General features: G+C 52.4%; 1 protein-coding gene across 1 annotated transcript; it reads left to right on the plus strand.

Moving 5' to 3' along the window:
• The first annotated feature begins 2,119 nt into the window (after positions 1-2,119).
• LOC134522115 (protocadherin alpha-3-like) lies at positions 2,120-13,084 on the plus strand. Its single transcript, XM_063349418.1, has 4 exons — positions 2,120-4,609; positions 5,263-5,296; positions 12,486-12,570; positions 12,964-13,084. The coding sequence occupies exons 1-4, from the start codon at positions 2,120-2,122 to the stop codon at positions 13,082-13,084; spliced, it is 2,730 nt and encodes a 909-aa protein (XP_063205488.1).
• The last annotated feature ends 419 nt before the right edge of the window (positions 13,085-13,503 follow it).

Raw genomic sequence — 13,503 nt, forward strand, 5'->3', positions numbered from 1 at the left:
ATCATTTGCTCCTGAACGTGTTATGTTATTGGTCATATAGGTGGGTTTTGAAGTTTGGATCACTTTGTCCTCTGTAAAGCTCTCCTTGTTCATCTCCCTGCTAATCTCTTTGCCTTGCTAGGCAGGGGAAGAAGTGCTTTTTGTATTCAAGATGTTGGCAAGCCTTGTGTTTCAAACCAGTGGAATGGATTCCTTTGGTTAGCTACTCTTAGCCAAAATTCCCACCCCTTTTGTTTTTCTTCTCTCACATTGGCAATGTGTTGGTAATGGTGGATGAGGTGCAGACGGCAGAATTTTGCAGCTGCCTGGTTGCAGAGTTTTGTGCCATTTGGCATCAGTGTAGGGCATGTCTTTTCCATTCTCTTGAGCTGAGGTTTACGTTGAGAGAATGTCCTTAGCTTTCGGGTGTGCGTTCTGCTTTCCCTGTGTCATGGTGTTGGCCAAATTGGTGAATGACTGGTGACAGATGCTCTCCCCCCACCTCTTGCACATGGAGAGGAGGAGGAGAGATAAAGAGATGTATGAGTTTAGAAGTAATTAAACTTCTTTAATGAAATATTAATAATCCAATAAAAAGGAAATAATGAAATACATAGAGTGTATACAAACCATATCAATTGCCCAGGATGACGTCACTGGCTGGCATAGGGGAAGTCCCAGACTGGACTCAGTGGTTGGTGGGAACTGGATTCCAGAGCTGGAGTCAGGAATGCACCAATGTTGAAAATGTTTCTTATTCTGAAGAAGCAACCAGTGATGCTACAGGTAAGTTGCTCCTACCTAAAGAAGATGAGTCTGAGAGACAGATGTACTTTTGTTCCTCTTCAGTGGTTATGTCTTTATGTTGGATCGACTGAATATTGCCTGGACTGTAATGCTAATGAGAGGTATTCTGTGGCGACTAATGCCGCTGGGTACTGAGGTTCTGGGTTCTCTGTGTGTTGTTCTGGCAGTGCATGCCTGCCTGATGTAGTCATATTGTATGGCATATATAATATATATACATATGTATTACCATATGTATACCGGTAAAGGAGAGAAAGTGGAGGCAAAGAGGAAAAAGAAGATAGCCGGAGGACGGGACTGCAGAGAGGGAGTATGGGGATAGAGAAGAGAAGGGATGAGGGAAGAATAGAGAGAAAGAATATGAAGCAGGAAGTATGGAGACAATCAAGAGAAAGAAGATAAAGGAAGAGACAATAAAGGATCACTGTCCACAGAACAGTGGATCACTATCACGGTCCACAGAAAGGCGGTGAGGGAGAGAAAGAACGAAGGAAATAAAGAAAGGATAAAAAGTAAGAAAGAAAAAAGCAAGTCAGGAAGAAATGAAGCAAGGAACTAATAAAGGAAAGAAGAGGAGAAAAAAGAGAAAGAAGGGAAGAAATCCTGAAGGAGACGACAAGAGTGCAGCGATATTCTAGACGCTGAGGAGATTTGGTCTCTAAGAACCTTCGTCTTCGTTAGAGTAGCGCGCTCGGGCGCTGATGGTGCATGTAATTAACGCTGATGGCTCCGTCTTTGATGGTGTCCGCCGCGGCGCCGGAGGCGACTGGGAAGCCGCCAGCGAGGATAAAGAAGAGAGAAGGGTGGAGGAAGAAAGGAAAGAGAAGGAAAGACTAGGGCACGGCAGAGGAATAATGAAAAGAACAAGGTAGAGAAGGAAGAGAAGGAAGAGAAAAAAGAACAGAGAAAAGGAAAAAAGAAATAAAGAAATGAGGAAGAATAGAAACGAACGAAAAGAGATAAATGAAGGAAAAAAGAAGGCGAAAAAAGGAAAAGAATAAAGTAAGAGGGAGAAGGAAAGAGCGATAAAGCAAGAAAAAAAAAAACGAAGAAAAAGAAAGAGGAGAAGGGAAGGAAGAGACGAGAGAGGAGATGACGAGCCCGCGTCCGTTAGTAGTGTGGAGCGTGTGAGGCGTCGGAGCAGCACACGGTGTCGCTGCAGGCTCAGAAACGGCGTGGGAGCGTTGAGGCGGCTCCGCCCCGGTGCGGCGGAGAGCCCGGCTGTGAGCGCGGGGGGGCGGCGCGGGGCGGTGAGGAGAGCCGGTGCGTCCGGGCGGCGGCGGGGAGCCGTGCGGGGCCCGTGCGGGCGGCGGCGGCTGCTTGGGCGGCGGCGATGGTCGTGAGTTGGTGTTCCGTGTTGCGGGTGGTGGTGGTGGTGCAGGCGGCGTGGGCGCTGGTCGCTGGTCAGGTGCGGTACTCTGTGCCGGAGGAAGCCAAGGCCGGGACGGTGGTGGGTCGTCTGTCGCAGGACCTGGGCCTGGAGGCGGGCGATGCGGAGTCGCGGCGCCTGCGTCTGGTGTCGCAGGGCCGTCGTGCGAGCGTGGAGGTGAGCGGGGCGAGCGGGGCGCTGGTGGTGAGCTCGCGTCTGGACCGGGAGGAGCTGTGCGGGAAGAGCGCGCCGTGCGCCCTGCGCCTGGAGGTGCTGGTGGAGCGGCCGCTGCGCGTCTTCCACGTGGAGCTGGAGGTGACCGACATCAACGACAACGCCCCGCTCTTCCCCGCCGCCCGCAAAAACCTCAGCATCGTGGAATTCAACACGCTGCCGGGGTCCCGGTTCCCGCTGGAGGGCGCGTCGGATGCAGATATCGGAGCCAACGCGCAGCTCTCCTATACACTCAGCCCCAGCGAGCATTTTAAAATAGAAGAAGAAAACAGTAACTCGCGCAGTAAATCCCTGTTTCTGGTGCTCAGGAAACCGCTGGACCGCGAGACTTTGCCTGTGCACCGTTTAGTGTTGACGGCGAGTGACGGTGGCCGTCCGTCGCTGACGGGCACGATGGAGCTGTTGATCTCGGTGCTGGACGCCAACGACAATGCGCCCCAGTTCAACCACTCCGTGTATAAAGTGCAGCTGCAGGAGAATGCTCCCCCGGGAACTGTGTTTCTGCAGCTAACAGCGACAGACAATGATGAGGGAATTAATCAGGAGGTATATTATTCGTTTAGCGATACGATGCCTGCCAAAGTTCGGGACCTTTTCATAATTGATAGAAATTCCGGGGAAATACGGACTGCCGGTGAACTGGATTTTGAAGACGTACAGTCGTATGACCTGGAGATCGAAGCGAGAGACAAGGGGACGCCCCCGCTGTCGGGCCACTGCAGCGTGGAGCTGGAGGTGTTGGACGTGAACGACAATGCGCCGGAGGTGTGGGTGACGTCGCTGTCGGTGCCGGTGTCGGAGGACGCGGCGGTGGGGACGGTGGTGGCGCTGCTGAGCGTGTCGGACCGGGACTCGGGGTCGAACGGGCGCGTGCGGTGCGCGGTGTGGCCGGCGTCGCCGTTCGGTCTGGTGTCGACGTTCGCGGGGTCGTACTCGCTGGTGCTGCGGGAGGCGCTGGACCGGGAGCGGGTGTCGGAGTACGAGGTGGAGGTGCGTGCGGAGGACGGCGGGTCGCCGCCGCTGCGCGCCAGTCGCGGGGTGCGTGTGCCGGTGTCGGACGTGAACGACAACGCGCCGGCGTTCGCGCAGGCGGTGTACACGGTGCTGGCGCGGGAGAACAACGCGGCGGGCGCGGAGCTGGCGCGTGTGTGGGCGCGGGACCCGGACGAGGCGGGCAACGGGCGCGTGAGCTACTCGGTGTGGGAGGGCGGTGTCGGGGGCGCGTCGTCGGGCGGGGGGTGGCGGTCGGCGTCGAGCTACGTGTCGGTGGACGCGGAGAGCGGGCGGCTGTGGGCGCTGCGGCCGTTGGACTACGAGGAGGTGCAGGTGCTGCAGTTCGAGGTGCGTGCGGTGGACGCGGGGGAGCCGTCGCTGTGCGGCAACGCCACGGTGCAGGTCTTCGTGGTGGACGAGAACGACAACGCGCCGGCGCTGCTGCCGGCGTCGGGCGGCGGCGCGTGGTCCGGGTCGTCGTCGGAGGCGGCGTCGGTGCCGGTGCCGGGGTCGGGGTCGGTGTGGGCGTGGGCGTGGGCGTCGTGGGGGACGCCGGCGGGGCAGGTGGTGGCGAAGATCCGGGCGGTGGACGCGGACTCGGGCTACAACGCGTGGCTGCGCTACGAGCTGTGGGAGCCGCGGGGGAAGGGCCCGTTCCGCGTGGGGCTGTACAGCGGCGAGGTGAGCACGGCGCGGGCGCTGGAGGAGGCGGACGGCCCGCGGCAGCGGCTGGTGATCGTGGTGCGTGACCACGGGGAGCCGTCGCTCTCGGCCACGGCCACGCTGAGCGTGTCGCTGGTGGAGGGCGGCGAGGCGGCGCTGGCGGCCGCGGGCTCGTCGTCGTCGTCGTCATTGTCGGGGGTAGGGCTGCGTCCGGCGGAGGGCGGCGCGTCGGTGTCGTCGTCTGCGGCGACGAACGTGTGGCTGGTGGTGGCGATCTGCGCGGTGTCGAGCCTGTTCCTGCTGGCGGTGGTGCTGTACGTGGCGTCGCGGTGGGCGCCGCGGGCGGCCGTGCTGTCGGGGCCCGGTGCGGCGACGCTGGTGTGCGCCAGCGAAGTGGGGAGCTGGTCGTACTCGCAGCGGCAGAGCCGGAGCCTGTGCGTGGCGGACGGCGCGGGCAAGAGCGACCTGATGGTTTTCAGCCCCAACTTCCCGCCGCCGCCGGCGCCGCCGCCCGTCCCCGCGGCGAAGGAGACGCATCCGGAGGCGCCCGCTCTCCTGGACACGGTCAGTGGCCCTCCCTTTCTCGCCCCTTTCCCCTTTTTCTCCCTTCTGTCCCGTCCCCTGGGCAGTCGCTGTTGGGAGGGGTGTCTCATCCCGCGGGGGCGGTGGGTGGTTGTCGGGTGCTTAAGGATGTGAATGGGACCTGTGAATGGGACCATCTGCCTTCGCGTCCTTGCCACAGCCCCTTCGGCTCTTGCTTTTTGGGGAAAAGTTAAGTGTATTGCTGCACCCACTAGCTTTTCCCGATGCAGCTGAGATTTAGTGTTGCGGGTGTGAGTGTGATTGCGACGAGAGGTGCAATGCCATCGGCTTGCTGGTGTGTAGCATTTCCACCCGAGCTTGCTGAAGGAGTGCAAGAGTTTCAGGCTGTGGTGGTGATGGTCCCCCTGGATGTATTTAGTGCTTTATTACCATTGCTGTCTGATGACTGTGCTGGTTGCAGCTGTGGTTTCTCGTCGAATACTCTGTCCTCCTCTTCTTTGATTGTGCTTTTCAAGTTTGTGACTCAGGGTGACCATTGGACTTCAGGATCTTCTGCCCCCATGCTGTGATTTTGTGATTTTTATTCACCCACCAGAGTCTTTCAGAAAGTAGGGATGGCGTTGTGGACTTCTCCTATGTTCTTTTTCCACCTATGTTGTTACTTTACATTCTAGAATAAAGTGTTCAGGGAGGGGAGTGTGACCCAAGGTAGGTGTCAGAAAGGGGAATTTTCTTTTCCTGCTGCCCCAATCCATGTTATAGATTGTCGTTCCTGTGTGGAGAAGTGACGGGATATGATGTACGCAGGGCTCTTTTGAGAGTCTTTCAATATTTGCATCAACATTGTCAGCCGTATGGAAGCCCTGGAAACCTTCTTTTCCAAAAAAACCCCAAATTGTCCCATACGTTAGATATTATCCATTGCAGTGCTGTGCTCATCAATATTTGGGTTGTTCTCTCACGGAAGGAAATCTATGCCCATTGCCAGAGCTATCCTGACACCATTTCTACAAATAGATGTGTAACATTTCAGATGTGTAACAGAGCACCCAGGTGTGTAACATTTCCATCTTGTATAGCTGAAGCATTGCAAAACATGAAGTGTCAATTACAGCGAGTCTGTTCAACACAGTGTATATGATACCATCTCTATATTTTTTATGGTGCTCTCACTGATGGGAATGTTTGTGGACTCGTGTTCCTGACCAGAGAAGTGGCATGATGTACGCTGGCTTTTATGATGTTTTTCAGGATTTGTATCTGCAGCCACACCGTCACAAGAGACCCGTAAACCTTCTTTTTAACACAAAAGCCCTACCAACCAACAAACAAATCCCCTGATAACAAAACCCCAAACCCCAAAGTCTCCTACAGAATCAATAGAATCTGTTGAATTGGGGTGCTTGTCAGTGTTTGCTTTGTTCTGTCATAGCATGAAATGAATGATGCCGATCCACAAGAAGGGCTGGAAGGAGGATCTGGGGAAGTACAGGCCTGTCAGTCTGACCTTGTTGCCTGGGAAGGTCATGGAACAGATCACCCTGAGTGCCATTATGTGGCACATGGAGGACAACCATGTGATCGGGCCCAGTCAGCATGGGTTCATGAAAGGCAGGTCCTGCTTGACAAACCTGATCTCCTTCTGTGACAAAGTGACCCGCTTGGTGGATGAGGGAAAGGCTGTGGATGTTGTTTATCTCGACTTATGTAAAGCCTTTGATAGGGTTTCCCACAGCATTCTGCTGGAGAAACTGTCTGCCCATGGCTTAGAATCATAGAATCATAGAATCATAGGGTTGGAAGGGACCTCTGGAGATCATCTAGTCCAACCCCCCTGCCAGAGCAGGGTCACCTAGAGCAGGTTACACAGGAACACGTCCAGGTGGATTTTGAATGTCTCCAGAGTTGGAGACTCCACCACCTCTCTGGGCAGCCTGTTCCAGTGCTCTGCCACCCTCAGGGTAAAGAAGTTCCTCCTCATGTTTAGGTGGAACTTCCTATGTTCCAGTTTGTGCCCATTGCCTCTTGTCCTGTCCCCGGGCACCACTGAAAAGAGCCGCGCCCCATCGTCCTGACACCCACCCTTTAAGTATTTATAAGCGTTGATAAGGTCACCCCTCAGACGTCTTTTTTCCAGACTGAAGAGACCCAAATCCCTCAGCCTTTCCTCATAAGAGAGGTGTTCCAGTCCCCTAATCATCTTTGTAGCCCTCCGCTGCACCCTTTCCAGCAGTTCCCCGTCCCTCTTGAACCGGGGAGCCCAGAACTGGACACAGTACTCCAGGTGCGGCCTCACCAAGGCAGAGTAGAGGGGGAGGATGACCTCCCTTGACCTGCTGGCCACGCTCCTCTTGATGCACCCCAGGATGCCATTGGCCTTCTTGGCCACAAGGGCACATTGCTGACTCATGGTCATCCTGTTGTCCACCAGGACTCCCAGGTCTCTTTCCACAGAGCTGCTCTCCAGCAGGTCAGCACCCAACCTGTACTGGTGCATGGGGTTGTTCCTCCCCAGGTGCAGCACCCTACACTTGCCCTTGTTGAACTTCATAAGGTTTCTCTCTGCCCAGATCTCCAACCTGTCCAGGTCTCTCTGTATGGCGGCACAGCCTTCCGGTGTGTCAGCCACCCCACCCAGCTTGGTGTCATCAGCAAACTTGCTGAGGGTGCACTCTATCCCCTCATCCAGGTCATTGATGAATATGTTGAACAGGACTGGACCCAGTACTGACCCCTGGGGAACACCACTCGTCACTGGTCTCCAACTAGACTCTGTGCCCCTAATCACAACCCTCTGAGCTCTATCTTTCAACCAGTTTTCTATCCACCCCACGGTCCATTCATCTAACCCACACTTCCTAAGCTTCCCTATGAGGATGCTGTGGGAGACCGTGTCAAACGCCTTGCTTAAGTCAAGGTAGACCACATCTACCGCCCTCCCCTCATCTATCCATCTAGTCATGCCATCGTAGAAGGCTATCAGGTTAGTCAGACATGATTTCCCCTTGGTGAATCCATGCTGAGTACTTCTGATAGCTTTCCTTTCCTCCACGTGCCTTGAGATGACACCCAGAATGAGCTGTTCCATCATCTTTCCAGGGATGGAGGTGAGGCTGACCGGCCTGTAGTTCCCCAGCTCCTCCTTCTTGCCTTTCTTGAAGACTGGAGTGACATTGGCTTTCCTCCAGTCCGCAGGCACCTCGCCTGTTCTCCAGGACTTTTCAAAGATGATGGAGAGCGGCCCAGCAATGACTTCTGCCAGCTCCCTCAGCACTCTCGGGTGCATCCCATCAGGGCCCATGGACTTGTGAATATCTAGATGATCTAATTGGTCCCTCACTCGCTCCTCCTCAACCCAAGGGAAGTCGTCTTCTTTCCCTGTTACTTTATTCAATGCCTGGGACTCCTGAGGGCTGGGCCGAGCAGAAAAGACCGAAGCAAAGAAGGCATTCAGTAACTCTGCCTTCTCCACGTCCTCCGTCACCATGACTCCTGCCTCATTCAGCAGTGGGCCTACAACTTCTCTGGTCTTCCTTTTGCTTCCAATATACTTGTAGAAGCTCTTTTTGTTGTGCTTGATGTCCCTAGCCAGGTCTAATTCCAAGGCGGCCTTGGCTTTCCTTGTTTCATCCCTGCACGCTCTGGTGGCATTCTTGTAATCCTCCCAAGGAGGGAGGACTCTGCGCTGGGTAAAAAAGTGGCTGGAGGGCCGGGCGCAGAGAGTGGTGGTGAACGGAGTTAAATCCAGTTGTCAGTGGGTCACGAGTGGTGTTCCGCAGGTCTTGGTACTGGGGCCTGTTCTCTTTATATCTTTATGAATGATCTGGACGAGGGGATCGAGAGCACCCTCAGTAAGTTTGCAGCCAACACCAAGTTGGGCGGGAGCGTGGACCTGCTTGAGTGTAGAAAGGCTCTGCAGAGGGATGTGGACAGGCTGGATTGATGGGCTGAGGCCGATGGCATGAGGTTGAACAAGGCCAAGTGCCACGTCCTGTTCTTGGATTACAGCAACCCCATGCAGCACTAGAGGCTTGGGGCAGAGTGGCTGGAGAGCTGCCTGGCAGAAAAGGACCTGGGGGTGTTGGTTTACTGCTGGCTGAATGTGAGCCAGCAGTGTGCCTGGGTGGCCAAGAAGGCGAAGAGCCTCCTGGCTGGCATTGGGAATAATGTCAGGAGGGCTATGGAAGTGATCGTCCCTCTGTACTCGGCACTGGTAAGGCCCCACCTGGAGTGCTGTGTCCAGTTTTGGGCCCCTCACAACAAGAAAGACATTGAGGTGCTGGATCGTGTCCAGAGAAGGGCAATGAAGGTTGTGAGGGGTCTGGAGAACAAGTCTTATGAGGTGTGGCTGAGGGAGTGGGGTTGTGTATCCTGGAGAAAAGGAGGCTGAGGGAAGACCTTTTGCTCTCTACAATGACCTGTAGCGAGGGGGAGCTCAGTCTCTTCTCCTAAGTAACAGGTGATAGGACAAGAGGAGACGGCCTCAAGTTGTGCCAGGGTAAGTTTAGATTAGATATTAAGAAAAATGTTTAGACTGAAAGGGTTATTAAGCATTGGAACAGGCTGCCCAGGGAAGTGGTGGAATCATCATCCCTGGGAGTATTTGAAAGATGGGTAGCTGTAGTGCTTAGAGATATGGTTTCATGATGGTTTTTGTGAGTGTTAGGTTAAGGGTTGGACTCGATGATCTGAAAGGTCCCTTCCAACCTAGACAGTTCCATGATTCTGTGAATGCCATTGTCATTTAGAGCTATTCTGATATCACCTTTAGAAAAATTAGAGAGTCTGCTGGACGTGGTCTAAATGACACCACCATCTATATGTTTTTTTATGGTGGTCTCATTGCTGGGAAGGGTCTGCAAAATCTGGAGTGAGCCCTGAGGTGGGAAAGGAAACTGTGTCATGTTGCAGAGGTAAATGTGGGAGTAGGGCATGTCCATCTCTTGTTGTGAAGGGCGACCTTGAGCAGTGGGAAGACTTGTGTGAAGGAACTGAAAATCCTTGGGAAGACCATGGTCCATGTCATAAGGCAATAGTGGGAGATGATCTATTTGTCTTGAGAACACACATCCCAGAATGGGGAATGGAGGATGCCTAGAGGGGTGCATGAGGCAGGAAGGGCACCGAATCTTCCTGCCCAGGATCCTCTCACAGGCTCCCAGGGTGTCTGAAGTTGGAGCCCTTCTGTGTCTTGAGATAGCGTGCGGTACTGACACGCCCACAATGTTCTGTGAACTTGCATTCCTGACTGGACTGGTGGCTTGATGTACACTGATATTCTTTCATTATTTGCATTAGTAGTAACAGCCTTAAAAATTGCCTGGAAATTCTCTTTTCAACAACAAAACCCCTCTCAACCCAATTGTGCTACACAGTAGATATCGTCTGCTGGATTGGTGTTCTTGTCAAGAAGCGGATTGGCCTCTCTCAGTGTGAAATCAATGCCCATTTCCATTAGAGTTGTCCTGACATGTTCTCTACAAAAGTCATGTTACATTTTCCTCTGAAATTGCTGAAGCATTGCCAGACATGAAGGGTCCTCTGCAGAGAGTTTATGATTCCATCTGTATGTTTTTTCTGGTGCTCTCATTGATATTCCAATGAGGGTATGAAAAGTCAGCTTGAGCGTTGAGGTGGGAAAGGGAACTGTGGCATGTGGCAGAGGCGAATGTGTCAGTGTCACAGAATAGGGCCCAGTCATTTTGTGATGTGAAAGTAACCTTGAGCAGTGGGAAGCCTTGTGTGAGAGAACTGGAAATCCTTGAGAAAACCATGGGCCATGTCATAAGCCCACGGGAAGGTAAGGAGGAGGGTGTGACCTTTGGGCCTGTGACTTAACCTTATACTTAGTCACTTGCGCAGGTGGCATCACCAATGATGGTGTATCCTCTTGTCAAAACAATCTGATTCTGATATGTGCAGGTATACACCAAACTCTGCACAGCAACCCAGCCCTCGTATTCTATCATAGAAATGCTACGTAAAACCTTGTGAAAAATGATGAGGCATGTCATAAGAAGACAAGAATGGGAGATGATGTGCTTGCCTTGAGAAGACATGTCCCAGAGTGATGAATAGGAGGGTGACTAGAGGAAAGCATGATGCAGGGTGGGCACAGAGTGTTCTTTTTCAGGATCCTTTCTGAGGCTCCAAGGGTCTGGAGCTGGAGGCCTTTGTGATCTTGAGATAAAATGTGGTATTGAAATGCCCGTAATGTCTTTTGATGTTATGAATATCTCCCACCAGAGAAAGTCCCCTGTGCTGCTGTCGGCCTAACAGACGTGATGTGTGGTGAGAGGGAGTGATATGGAGACTGCTGGATACAGTGTGATGGAGCTTTTCTTTTCCCTCTTGTATTGTGAAAAAGTGTAGTGGGTTTGTAGTACTGCAGTCTGCTGTCCTGGTGTTGTAATGGGCATTAACAGAATCTTCCAGAACCATTGATGTTGCCATGACAATTCCTTTCTCCTCCTACGGCCCGATTTGTAAAGGGGCATGAAGGGATGAGTATAATCTTTGTGCTCCTGAATTCCCCTACTTGTGCACTTGCACGGGTGGCCTCAGAAGAGATGGTGCGTCCTATTACTCTTGGCTCATTCTGATGCGTGTGCATTCCTGCATAACCCTGCAGAGCAGCCCAGCTCTGCTTTTCTATGGTACAAATTTTCCCACCCAGTTGCTATTCTGAGTGAGCTTGCACATTGGTGTTTGGTGTGGTTCTCTTGAAGAATATAATCTGTGTGGTCTGAGATCTGAGCTGTCACAGCTCTTTCACAGCTCTAATCACAGAATCTTTATGAACAGTAATGTGCAGCTCTGTAGAGTTTGCACCTGAAAATGCTGAAAAGGCAGAAAGTATTTCAGGTGAAGCTCAGGCATCTGGGAAGAGTCTGCCAGACAGTGAGTGCCTTGGCATCTGTCCATATGTTCTTTGTGCCGATGATGAGGGAAGGTGAGCATATGCGAAGGCCTGGGTGATGCTCAGAGTGGTGTTGAGAGCTGGGGCATGTTATTGTGGTGGAGCAATGTCTGGGTATTGTGTCAGTGATGCTCCTAGTGGCCCAGAGTAGTGCCTGGGCATGTGTCCCTGGGAGGATGACTTTGAGTGGGGAAGAGTCTTGCCTGATGGAAATGGAGACGCTGGGTGTCTGTGTAATGGTCTGTGTCATTGTGGAAGGAGTGGAGAACGTCCGCATCACTGGAGATCTCATTTCCCATGGCGTGTCGTAGAAGATGCCCATAGAAAACCTTGAGAAGAGGCCTGATGTGCAGAGCTGATTCCTCAGGATCCTCTCAGGTCCTCCAGAAGTTCTGCACATCCCTGCACCCTTTTGTCCTCCGTTGTATTCCTATGTGATGTGAAGACATCTGCCATAGGTTTCTTTAATCATTTGCTCCTGAATATGTTATGTTGTTAGTCAAAGAGGTGGGTTTTGAAATTTGGATCACTTTGTCCTCTGTAAAGCTCTCCTTGTTCATCTCCCTGCTCATCTCTCTGCCTTGCTAGGCAGGGGAAGTGCTTTTTGTATTCAAGATGTTGGCAAGCCTTGTGTTTCAAACCAGTGGAATGGATTCCTTTGGTTAGCTACTCTCAGCCAAAATTCCCACCCTTTTAGTTTTTCTTCTCTCACATTGGCAATGTGTTGGTAACAGTGGATGAGATGCAGACGGCAGAATTTTGCAGCTGCCTGCTTGTAGAGCTTTGTGCCGTTTGGCATCAGTGTGGGGAACGGCTTTTTGATTCTCTTGAGCTGAGGTTGAAGTTGAGAGAATGTCCTTAGCTTTCAGGTGTCCCTTCTACTTCCTCTGTGACAGAAGTGCATAAGGGAGCATTACACACTGTCCAGTGATTTCAAGGCTTCTGCAGAACCGATTTTTTTCTGTTCCGGTCCCCCAGAAGTCTCTGATAATATTAAAGGAAATGTCCCTTGGAACCAATTCTCCTGTCTTGAACATGCTTGTTATTCTGAAGAAGCAGCCAGGTAGGTCAATGATACCTTAAGAAGGTGCGTTTGAGAGACAGGTGTACTTTTATTCCTGTTCAGTGGTGTTATCTTTATGTTGGGTGGATAAAATATTGCCTGGATTTTAAAGTCTGTAGGCTTGGAGCAGCAAAGCACCACTGCCTGCCCTTGTTCCTTTCCTTCCACTTGCAGGCACAGTGTGAGCAGATGGCAGCAAGCATGGAGGGAGGAGGGATCGCAGTGCATTTCTCTGGGTGGATGTGTTGGGTGTTGTGGGGATGTTCTCAGTGAAAATGTCATGGTGTTACCTTGGTGGCTTTTGTCTGGCTGTGTTTCATGCTGATGAAGGACCGGTATTCTCAGGGGCTAATGTCCCTGGGTACTGAGGGTCTTGTTGTGTTGTTCTGGCAGTGCATGCCTGCCTGAACGAGACAGCAAGAGCTTGCCATTCAACGTGCAGGTGGAAAATGAGGCCAGAGGAACAGCTCTTCCCTCAGATACCATCTTGGAGGATTTTCATGCTGGTCTGTGATGGGTTTGAGTGCCTGAAGGAAAGACTCCCTTAAGTTGTTTATGCTCATTGAAACCTATTTGCGCGGATGTCCAAGTACGTGGGGCTTGTGTTTCCGAGGGTGGTGGGTTCTGTTGTGGTGTAGCAGAGGTGTTCTTTGCCATATGATTGCCTTGCTGTGTTATTTGGTGGGTCGTTGAGTGGACTGGAGGCTGAAGGTTGTTGTCTTCCTTTAGAAGAAATGGGGACATGCAGGGGCAGTCTGTCTGTATTGCATAGACCATAGCAAAGTGGGAAGCTTGTTCCCCATGTGGAGGCATGGAAGGCGGAAGGGTAGGGGAATAACTCTTGTCAAGGGCATTTCTATGCTTCAGAGAAAGTGTGATGTAGTGATGTGGAAAATATTTTGTTAAAGGGGGAAAAGAAGAGAGAAGGGTGGA

This window comes from Chroicocephalus ridibundus, chromosome 11 (genome assembly GCF_963924245.1).
Source record: "Chroicocephalus ridibundus chromosome 11, bChrRid1.1, whole genome shotgun sequence".
Lineage (NCBI taxonomy): Eukaryota > Metazoa > Chordata > Aves > Charadriiformes > Laridae > Chroicocephalus > Chroicocephalus ridibundus.

Coding starts and splice junctions, on each gene's coding strand:
- LOC134522115 (XM_063349418.1), top strand. CDS start 2,120: ATGGTCGTGAGTTGGTGTTCCGTGTTGCGGGTGGTGGTGGTGGTGCAG. Junction 5,297..12,485: donor GGAGGGGAGTGTGACCCAAG/GTAGGTGTCAGA, acceptor CCGGTCCCCCAG/AAGTCTCTGATAATATTAAA. Junction 12,571..12,963: donor TATTCTGAAGAAGCAGCCAG/GTAGGTCAATGA, acceptor TTGTTCTGGCAG/TGCATGCCTGCCTGAACGAG.